This window comes from Eumetopias jubatus, unplaced genomic scaffold (assembly GCF_037043125.1).
Source record: "Eumetopias jubatus isolate StellerSeaLion01/CBP00866 unplaced genomic scaffold, mEumJub1_p1.0 scaffold_7, whole genome shotgun sequence".
NCBI classification, from domain to species: domain Eukaryota; kingdom Metazoa; phylum Chordata; class Mammalia; order Carnivora; family Otariidae; genus Eumetopias; species Eumetopias jubatus.
In genome coordinates this window covers 855,213-865,948 of record NW_028274813.1, presented here as the reverse complement: position 1 = coordinate 865,948, position 10,736 = coordinate 855,213, and the positions used below count along the sequence as shown (strand labels likewise).

Below are 10,736 nucleotides of genomic sequence, written 5' to 3'. Positions count from 1 at the left end.
CCCTCCCGCCCCGCCCCGGCTCCGACGTTGCCATGGACACGGGCGAGGCACAGGCGTCGGGGCGCCTGGCAGGTCGGGCCACCCTCGCGGCCCCGGCAGGTGCGCCCCCGCCCCCGCGGCGCCCCCAGCCGGACCCGGGGAGCGGGCTCCCGAGGCCCCGCCCCGGCCGCGGAGCCAATGGGTGCGCGGGCAGCCGGCGGGCGGGGCGGGGCAGCGGCGCGGTGGCGGCGGCGCGGAGACGGGCGCGGGCTGAGGGCGCGGGCCGACGGGCGCACCGACCATGGCCTCCAAGTGTCCCAAGTGCGACAAGACCGTGTACTTCGGTGAGTGCTGGGCTGGACCAGCGTCCACCGCCCTCCGCCCGTCAGCCCCCGGCCGCAGAGCCTCGCGCCCCGCCCCGGGATGCGCAGTCCCGGGATGCGCGGCCCCGAGCCCGGCCCGCCGCGCTGCCCACGCGGGTGCGGCCGGAGGGTGGAGCTGGACGAGGTGGGGGCAGCCACGCCCGAACCCCGCAGCGGCCGGTGGGGCCGGGCGGGGGTGCGCGATCCTCGGGATGAGGCCGGGTTGGGGGTCAGGTTGGGGGTTCGCCGGGGCGGAGCGGGGAGGTGTCGGGCGGGGCGCACTCACGCTGTGGGAGCCTCCCGTTGCGCTCCTGCTTTTCACGGCCCTTCTCCGCGGACACGTGGCCGGGACAGCGTGGCCGGGAGCAGTGACCCCTCCCCCCCAACCTCCAACTCGACCTCTGCCCACACCGGGCCAGGCCAGATATGGGCTCTGTCTGGACTCAGTCCATGCGGGGGCGACCTTGGCCTCTTAACTCCTGCGTGTCCCAACGTGCTCCCTTGCTTGGCGGGAGTTTCCTCCAGGACTTTCTTGTGGGTGGGGTGGGATGACAAGCGGGGCCCCACAAGCGTGAAAGGGCACTGGAGCCCAGGTGGCCGAGCACCCCTGCCTCCTCAAGGTCACAGCAGCCCGGGACTGGAGGGGGCAGCAGGTCTCTGCCGATGTGCCCCCTGGGTATGCGGCACCCCTGGCGCTCACTCCGGGTTGTCTGGCTTACTCCGCCACTCTCTCTCCTCTTGGCTGATCCTCTCCCGACTCTGCCCCCCCTGATCCTCCCACTAACACCCTCAATAGAGGGGCACACAGTGTCAGAAGGGTGGGGGCAGACAGGGGACCCTTCCCTGGTCACTGTGGGAGCAGTCGTCAGTGTCTGGTATGGGGAAAGGCCAAGGTGAAGGAAGCCACTTGGCTTCCCTGCTCACGGGAGGGAGAAGGAGGTGGACGGTTGTTTGCTGTTCCCAGAGGGGAGGGACCGGATTTGGCCTGGAGTGCTTCTGGCCTGGCTGGGAGCCTAGGGGCTTCCGGCTGCCTCCCCAGGAGCTGGCCCAGTCCTCGGTCCCCATCCCAGAGGGGGGCTCATCCCTGCAAGGCTCAGGGGAGGGGACAGCGCTAGGGTCCTCCTGCCAGCGCCACTGCCCACGAGTCTGCCCCCAGCCAGGACAGCTCAGGGCTCTCTAGGGCTGGGGCCGGCAGTCCTGTGGACAGCCTGGAAAGCGCTTCTGCCTGCTTGGGCGGTAGCTGGCTCCCAGCAGAAAACAAAGGCAGCTCAGACTCTCGGCAGGCTTCTCTGTCCTGGGCAGAAGGCGCTAGCGGAGGGCGGGGCGGCGGAGGGAGCCTTTGGGCTGGGATCCTGCCCATCCCCCCAGTCAGGCACCTCTTCCCCCTCCCCGCCCCCCAACAGCAGCCAACACCCTTCAGCAGAGTGGAACCTGGGCCAGGACACCCCAGAATGACCTCAGAATGCCTTGCCTTTGTGTCCTTAACAATGGTGCAGCCCAGTGGGGAACCAGCTCCCTTCTAAGCCGATAGACCCAATCAATTCTTTCGTCCCAGTTGGGCTGGTAATGTGCGGCCATCTACCCACCCAGTGGGTCTCAGGGTCCTTCCCGTGCCCCCGCATGGCTGAATGCTAGAGCTAGCCAGTGCAGCATGGCTCTGGCCACCCTGAGCTGCAGCTGCCACGGCCGCTGCTGGCCAGCAGGAGCCCTGGGAGAGGGTGCGGGGCTGCCAGGGGACCCAAGCCCGCCTTGGACATGGGAGGGGTGGCTGACCAGCCTGTCCCAGCATGCTTGGGTAGAGTGGCCATGGGGATCTAAGCCTGTGCTGCCTCTGGGAAGGGAGTGGGGGCTGGGTCCTGGAGGCTGGCCCTGGCCTGGCTGGGCCCAGCAGGTTCTGCCAGGGCTGTGGGGAGCCAGCACCCAGGGCCCTGAGCCTGGGCCACCAGCAGCAGCATCCATGGGCCTCTGGGGGCGGGGAGTGAGCTGGCCAGACCCTCCTGCCCACTCTGCCGGGGCCCTCGGGGAAGCCTGGCTTGCAAACTCTCTGTGAGGGGACCAGAAGATATCTGCTGGTCCTTGGCCTCCTCTTGGGGCTCTGCCAGGGTGGCAGGGGCCCAGCGCGCCTGACCTCCTCCTCCCTGACGCTTCTGCTCAGGCCCCTTCCCTTCGGAATTCCGGCTTGGCTCCAGCCTTTCTTCCTGCCCTCTCCTCCACCACCCTTTTCCTGCTGTGCTCTCCTGGGGAGGCCCCCCACACTTCCGTCCTTTAGGAGGTGGCCCAGTGAGCCGGCGGGGTGGTGGCGGGGAGGCTGGGGGGGTGGTGACTGGGCCCCTAGCAGCTGGAGGCAGTGGGGTGGGGGTTCTCAGGGCTTATCCCGAGGAAACCGAGTATAGGCAGGTAGGCATTCTACCCCATGGGGTGGGAGGGCACGGCACTAGTCCCCCTACAGGGGGCCCCCCCGTTCCCCTCAGCGGTGGGCTCTGCCAACTCCTTTAGGGCCCGATTAGGAGGGTTCAGGAATCTGCGAGGGAGGGCCAGGTGTGTTGAATGGGAAGCAGGTGTTTGAGGTGTGATGCGGAGAGGACTAACAGGTGCTCCAGCAGGGATCCTTGGGGTGGGAGGGTGACCGAGACCCAGCAAGAGAGCAGGCACCCTGAGGGGCAGAGGGCGTGCAGCGGGCGCTGGGGGTTCCTGTGTGGGGTGGAAGGAGGGGTGAGGCGGCTGCCATGGGAGGGCTCTGGGCCCTGGCCCTGACTTCCCCTCCTGCCCCCAGCTGAGAAGGTGAGCTCTCTGGGCAAGGACTGGCACAAGTTCTGTCTCAAGTGTGAGCGCTGCAACAAGACGCTGACCCCCGGGGGCCACGCCGAGGTGAGCCCCCTCCCCTGGGGCTGGGGGCGGGGAGCAGGGCTGTGGGCAGTGGGCCAGCCCTCACTCGGTGCTCCTCTGCCCAGCACGACGGGAAGCCGTTCTGCCACAAGCCGTGCTATGCCACGCTCTTTGGGCCCAAAGGTGAGCTCGGTCCCCCTCCTCAGCCTGAGAACTGGCAGCCCGAGGGCACCAGGAGGGGCGGCCAGCGTGCATCCTGGACCCACACAGCCCCCTGGCCCCTTCTCCCCCTGCCCGCTCTCGACCCTCCCCCGCAATCCCTTCCACCCTTGAAATTCTAGTATCCTCCATGCCCTTCTCAGAAATCTACCCGGCCGGCCGGCACCCTCGGGGTGGGGGGTCCTGACCCTACAGAGTGGGCTGTGGAGGGCCCTTTTCTGAGAAGGCGGATGGGGTGTGGGGGCTGGGGGTGGGCGTGGCCGCTGGCCACCCCTCCCCCCACCACAGCGTTTAGCTCCCCACAGGTGTGAACATCGGAGGCGCGGGCTCCTACATCTATGAGAAGCCCTCCGCCGAAGGACCTCAGGTCACTGGCCCCATCGAGGTGCCTGTGGTCCGGGCTGAGGAGCGCAAGGCCAGCGGTCCTCCCAAGGGGCCCAGCAAAGGTGGGCTGGGCTCGGTGTGGGGGAAGAGGGGCGTCCTTGCGGCCGCGCCCTGACTCGGGCTGCCACTCGCGGTGTTTCCTCCAGCCTCCAGCGTCACCACGTTCACGGGGGAACCCAACATGTGTCCTCGCTGCAACAAGAGGGTCTACTTTGGTGAGTGACTCCGCCCCGCAGCAGCCCCTGGGGGGTCTGCCCGGGAGGGTCCCCAGCTTCACCGTCTCACCCCCTTCCCAGCCGAGAAGGTGACCTCCCTGGGCAAGGACTGGCACCGCCCGTGCCTGCGCTGTGAGCGCTGTGGGAAGACACTCACTCCAGGCGGACACGCGGAGGTGAGGGGCGGGAGCGCCCGCGCCCTGGTGGGGGCAGGGCTGCGCGCGCGCGTGCGCGCGACCCGCGCGCGCGTGCTGCCCCCTGGTGGCCAGAGTGGGGGCCCGCGGGTGCACAGATGCTCCGAGGCCCCTCCCTCTCCACCGGGAGAGTGGGGCGGGGAGGGGGCCTGGGGGGGCTGGGGGGGAGGACTGGAGTCCCCGCTCAGTCCCCGTTCTGCCCCCAGCACGATGGCCAGCCCTACTGCCACAAGCCCTGCTATGGAATACTCTTCGGACCCAAGGGTGAGTGTGGCTGGGAGGGCGGGGGCTCGGGCGCCCTGACCCCACGGCGCCCCGCCACCTTGCGCCTTTGTCTGCAGGGGTGAACACTGGAGCTGTCGGCAGCTACATCTACGACAGAGACCCAGAGGGCAAAGTGCAGCCCTAGGCCTGCAGCAGCCCCCGCTCCCAGGGGCATGGGCCCATCCGCCCCCTGCCGGCCCCTGCTCCGGAGCCCACCGCCTGGCCCCGTGAGGGACAGCAGCTAGCTGTCCCGTCCTCCTCGGCTCGTCCTGCCTTGCAAGCCCAGGGCCTGCGTGTTGTGGGGGAGGAGACCCCGCTGGGCTGTCTCTAGACCAGGCCCGCCCATCCCCGTTTCTCTGGCTGTGTCTGCCTTCCCCCCCCCCCCCCCCGCCCCTGATCCTCTTTTGTGTCTTCATGGCTCTGTGTCCGCATGGACCCATGTGTCCCTGTGTGTCCCTTGTGTGTGTGTCTCCGTGGCCCTGGGTGGTTCTCCCTGGGGTGGCCATCCCTCTCTCCCCTCCTGCTGCCCCAGCCCTGCCCCACAGTGTTCTTTCTGCTCCCCTTGCCGGTGAGGGCCACAGCCATGCTCTTCACGGTGTTGCTTGGGCCGACTGAGGGTGTCCCTGCCAGGAGCCCGCCGCCCACGTCCCACACCCACACTGCCTTGCAAGCGCTTGTCTGACACCCTCACGTGGCTCACACTAACCTGCTGAGACTGTCAATAAAAGGTTCGAGGACTGGGGGGCCGAGCGCTGTGTCTCTGGTTGTGGGATGGATGTGAATCCAGGACAGCATCTCTTGGGCCATCCCCAGATGCTCCCGACACCTGGTGGGGGTGGGGTCCTGTTTCCAAGGTGGGCAGGGGTGGGTGGGAGGCAGGGAAACTCTGGTTTGGGCTGTGGCACCAACACTAAGTTGGAAAGGCAGCTGAGATGGGGACCAGGCCACGTAGAGGTGGGAGCATGGCAAGCGCTCTGGGCTTGGGGTCCTGGTCCCCAGAACTGCCAGGAGACGCCTGGATCTATCAGAGACCCACGGCAAGGGAGGGGTCAGCCTCGGGAAAGAGCCCAGGGCCTGGCACGTGGGGGACGGGGCAGGGGGCCAGAGGAGGGGTCCTCTTTGGGAGAGCAGGGAGCTGGGCAGTGGTAGGCAGGGACAAGGTGGGCCTTCAGTGCAGAACTGAGCCCGGAAGTGCAGTGGCTTGGATGGGGGAGGGGAGTGGTCAGATGAGACTGGTCTCCGTGCTTCAGCACTAGCGGGGGCAGAATGCGGGCAGTCTGAAGGCCAGGACGTGAGGCTCGAGTGCCCCTGTTCAGGTGCTCCCGCCTAACCAGTGTCCCCGTGTCTGGGTCTGCAGTGATAATGGAGTCACCCCCAGCCTCCCCAGGCAGTCCCGGCTCTGCCCTTTGAACCAGGACCCCTTGGCTACTGCCAGGAGCCCCTCCTCACGGCCTGTTCCCTTTATCTGCCGCTCCTGGACAACCCACCAGAGGGCGTAGCTTCTCTTTCTTGGCGCTGGGGCAGAAACCAGGCGGACCCACCCTGGCCCTTCCGGGTTCATGTACCCTGCTCCCCAGGACCAGCTCCCTGTGCCCCAGCCCCTGGCACTGGCCCCTCCCTGGCCCAACCCCCAGTCCACTGGCTCAGACCTAGCCGAGCTGGATGCAGTGGCCATTGTCCTGCGAACAGCCATCCGTGTCCCTGGGGGTGGATCGGCTGGCTCCAGTGTCCAGCGACGCCAGGTCACCTTCCTTCTAGGCAGTCCAATCCAGGTGCCCACTGTGGGCAGCAGTGTTTCCTCCCAGCTGGCCAGCCTGGGAATGCAGCCAGAATGTGCTGGGCAAGTGGCCTGCGGTGGGGGGGGTGGGTACGACACTGGAGCAGGTACCCCAGGGGCAGCCAGCGTCCACCCCAGGCAGGTACGGGCACTTGGGGCAAGCTCAGCAGAAAGCCGCCACCTACGGCCAGGCCTGAGTTCCTGGTCGGGGGGGACATTTGGGGAAGATTCCAGACTTCCTGAGCACAGGCTGCCCACCCTAGCTATGGTGTTGGACGGGAAATTCCTGCCCCCTGCTGCGTGGGGAGCTGCTAAGGGCACAGCTCGGGCCCTCCCTCGGGAGCCTCCAGTGGAAACTATGTGGGGAGGAGACGTGGTAGGCAGCGCGCCCTTTCCCCAAACCCAGAGCGGCCGCGGCCTCTTGTGGGTGAAAGCCCGCTTGGCAGCGCGGGGTGAGGGGCAGGGATCGCCTCAGGGAAGACGAACCCCGGCCCCGCCCGGGACACAGTGCGCCCCAGCCTCCGGCGCTGGCGGGGGAAGGCGCGTCCCATTTCCTGCGGGCCGAGGATGACGCGCTGCCTTGTTTGTGTCCCAGCGGTTGCCATGGAAACCGGGGCGGTGCCGCTCCCCTGGGTCGGGCGCGCATCGCTAGGCGTGTCGGTGGGACAGCCCGTGCCCCTGCGCTGCCGGGACCACCTCGGTGGCACCAGCTCCAAGACGCCCCGACAAGGCAGGTGCCTCCTCCGACGCCCGCAGCCCCCGACGCTCCGGCAAGTTGCAGGGGTCGCGGGAATGGGCCTGTGTGCTCTGGCGCTCGCCTCGGCCGCTGCCCCTCGCCCGGCCTCCACCTCCACCCCTCCATTCCATGCCAGCCAGTGAGGCGGCCCTGAAATGCCATCTAACAGCCTCCTTCCCCGTCCAGAAGCCCAGGGCTGCGCGTGGCGCCCAGGCCTGCTTCACCGACCTGCTCCCCAACTGAACCCCACCTCCCACCAGTCCAGGCTTCTAGAGCTTGGGAAAGCCCTGCCCCTCCAAGGTGGTGTGCCTTCCACCTCTGACCTGGGACAGGGTGGCCCTGGCTGGTGTCCCCAGTTGCTGTGGGGCCTGCTCTGCCTGCACCTCCCTCTGCCCCCACTTCCCTGAGGTCCAGATCCCAGATTCCCGGGTCCTGGATCCCTAGCCCAGCTCCCTCCAGGCCCTGCCCAGGTTCCCCTGGGTCAGTGACCCCCAAGCATCAGCCCTCAGCAGCCCTTCCCCAGCTGGAGGCTCCCTGAGGACCCCACCCAGTTCAGGCTAGCCCCCCTGAATTTCTTTGGGACTGTTGGAGGGGGGCAGGACTGCTTTCTGTCCCTGGTTCTAAGCACCAGCTCACTGGCCACCAGCTGCGGCCCCCGGGGGCTGAGTGTCAAGGAATCGGTGGACTGCTGGGGGCTGGGCCAGGTGAAGACTGGCAGGGGACCCGGACAACCAGGTGTAGGCAGTACATTTTCCCAGGGCTTGGCTGGCTTCCCGGAGTGGGGGGAGGGGGCTCGGGGCCCATGAAAAGGCTCAGCCGCTGGACTGGTGAGGCTAGAATCTGCATGGGCTTTGGCTCCAGGACATAGATTCTTGGAACAAGGCTCAGCCTTCAGGGAGAGGAGGAGTCACCCGATCTGGCCAGACTGTGGATCCCAGGCAGGGCTGCCGGAGGGAGCTCAAGGTTGTGTCTGCATGCCACTCCTGCTTCCAAGAGGGCACTGCCCTCTCACCTGTCCTGGGTGAGGCTCGGGTGGACAGGAGCAGAGTCCTTCTGGGAAAGTGCAGCGTCTGAGGGGGCAAGGAGGGGCCGTCCAGGGCTCAGCAGACCCACTCTGGGGCAGGAACCTCAGAGCAGACAGGGGGTCCCGGGGGACAAGCAGCTGAAAATAGGCCCTGGGAATGTCTGAGTGTCCATGACTCAGCCGAGCCTGGGGGAGGGGCAGGGGGTGGACACTGGAGAGAGAGCCCAGCAGTTGCCCCGGGGCATTTGGCCATTCAGCCTTAGGAGGGAACAACCTTACACCTGTCCACAGCCCCACTTGTCCACATTGAGGAAGGGGCCTGGGGAGCTTGGAAGGTGCACTGGGAGGTGGGGGCTTGGAGGATGGTGGAGGAGGCCAGAGCAAGTATCACAGACGGCAGAGGGAGGGAGTGCAGGAGGGGCTGTCCAGCTCCAGCAGCACAATTTTACCAGTGGGGGTGGGTGGCCGGCCCCACGGGTGCATTCCTCTGTGGTCACTGGGGTCCGGCCCTGCCTTCACTGGTTCTCAGGTGCCTGGAGCCCAAGCACTGCTGGGGAGCTGCCTCTGGGCCCTGTCTGCAATTGTCCTGCAGGGCAGGTCCCTCTGGGTTGCCATCTGGGTCCCCAGCCAGGCCTGGGCGGTGCATGGACAGGAAAGGCCATGGGGGTGTGCAGAGGGAAGGGTGAGCAGACAGAGGGGGCCTCGGTTGGTGCACCCAGAACCCCACCGCTGCCTCCCCCAGGTCTCAGGGTCCTGGGGTGCCCTCATGCTGTTCTGGTGCCAGGCGGGGCCTTCTGGGCAGAGGCAGCCTGGGGCAAGCCGCTGAGTTGCTCTGACCTGGCCACTTTGTCCCTCAGGCTCCAGACACAGCCCCTGTGCCTGCTGGCCGCACTGGGAGGGGCGAGGGAGCAGGGCACGTTAGAGGAGGCTCACTGTGTCCTCCATTTGTTCAGGTAACAAAGGCCAACCGCACCCCCAGAGGAGTGGGGTGAGGGGTGGAAGTCTGGGCAGGGTAGATTTAGGTCTTGAACTGGCTGGGGGTTCTCGGTCAGGTTGACCGCCTGGGCCACAGGTGCATCTGGAGCCAGGTGAGCTGATGGGAGCAGGAGGTCTTGCACGCGGTGGGGCCCAGGTCTCCCGGTAGGCTGTTGGGGCCCCGACTGGTACCCAGGCAAGCCTGAGATGGGGGTGCGCCTGGACATAGAGTCTGGGGGGTGATGGGGGCTGCTGCTGCTGAGGGGGTCCCATCCTCACAGGCAGGCAAGATGGTTGGGGAGCTCGGGGGGATTGGAGGAGCATGCCAGTCTGTGGCTGACGATTTGGGAGGGTTTCAGTGAGTGTGAGTGTGTGTGTGCGTGAGAGTGTGTCTGAATGTCTGGAACAACTGTGCTGTGTACCAACGAGAGGGCCAGTCACATGGCCCTTGGCCCCCTTTGGCATCCACCCCTCACTCTGCAGTCCTGTGACCATGGCAACGGGAAACAACAACAAGGAAAGCTGGCAAGAACCTCATCACCCCAGTTTTCAAAGGGGGGGCTCCCCTATGGTGGGCGGGGTTGTGGTCACAGTGAGGCGGGGCATCCCTGGGACGGGGGGTGGGTGGAGAAGCAGACAGGGCTGGCTCCCAGCCCCACCTGCCTGGAGCCTGCAGGTGGGCTGGGGGTGTGGGCTGGATGGGGAAACATGGCAAGGCAGCTGGGATGCCCAGACAGATGCACTCATACACAGCCGTGTCCGCGGACAGCAGGACCCACGTGGGCGCAGCCAGCACCCCATGCGTGGTCCAGCATCCTGCTAGAGGTGGAGGCAGCCCTGCCTGGAGCCCAGGCCTCCGCCCAGCGCACCCCTGCAGGGCAGCCTTCTCAGGAAGCTGCAAGGGGGTACGTGTGACCAGTGTGGCCAGAGCCCCGGGGTCCACTGTGACAGAAGCCCACCCCCACCCTTGCCTCACCAGTGGTCTTGGGTCTTAGGGACCTTGGCGTCCTGCAGCCGCCCCTGCCTCTCTGGCCTGTCTACACTTCTGTCCCCTGCTGTGTCCGTGCTTCTGTGAGTCCCTCTGCCTCGCCCTCCGCTCTCCTGCTCTCCCCCAGATCTGGAGCCAGGAGGTGAGGGAAGTCAGGACCCACCCCAGTTACCCCCACCAGTCTGCAGCAGCATTGGGCGCAGGCCAGGGACACACCGAGGGACTGGCAGGGGTGGTGGGGGAGGCTGGGCTGGTGGTCTTACCTGCAGAACCCATACTGAGGTGCTCCAGCGCCGGGCACAGACGTGACAGCGTCGAGGCTTCAAGGCTGGAGCAGGCCAGTGTCCATGGCAGGGAGTCTGTGGGCTCCGCCAGTGCATGGGCTGCACCCCCCAGCTCCCGAGGGCAATGGGCAGCCAGCCACTGAGGGTTTCTGGGATGTGGTGCAAGCCTTGCAGACGCCAGGGCTTGCCGAGTCCAGGTGGGGGCAGAGCTGTGGCCTCAGAAAGGGGGTCCCGGGGAGCAGGGGGCAACTGGAGGGAAGCGTGAGGAGCAGGGCATGAGGGTGTGGGGTCTGGTGTGCCATCCTCACAGGGGGTTTGGCCCTTAAACCCCGGGGGCTGCCACCCTCACCCCAAGCCAGACCCCACAGGGGCGCGGGGGATGGGGGCACCCACGGTTTCCCTCCCCTCTCCCAGTGCCAGGCAAGGGGCCTATGGGGGGTAGGTGGGCTTTAGGGAGGGTGAGGTTGGAGGCACTGGGTGCTGTCAGGGCTGAGTGCCTTTGTGGGGAG

General features: G+C 67.1%; 1 protein-coding gene across 1 annotated transcript; it reads left to right on the top strand.

Moving 5' to 3' along the window:
* Positions 1-237: 237 nt before the first annotated feature.
* On the top strand, positions 238-4,797 carry LOC114203424 (cysteine-rich protein 2). The gene is made up of 8 exons (XM_028096775.2): positions 238-323; positions 3,115-3,209; positions 3,293-3,350; positions 3,692-3,832; positions 3,917-3,985; positions 4,067-4,161; positions 4,386-4,443; positions 4,521-4,797. Exons 1-8 carry the CDS (start codon positions 281-283, stop codon positions 4,586-4,588), a joined length of 627 nt encoding a protein of 208 aa, XP_027952576.1. The 5' UTR covers positions 238-280; the 3' UTR covers positions 4,589-4,797.
* The last annotated feature ends 5,939 nt before the right edge of the window (positions 4,798-10,736 follow it).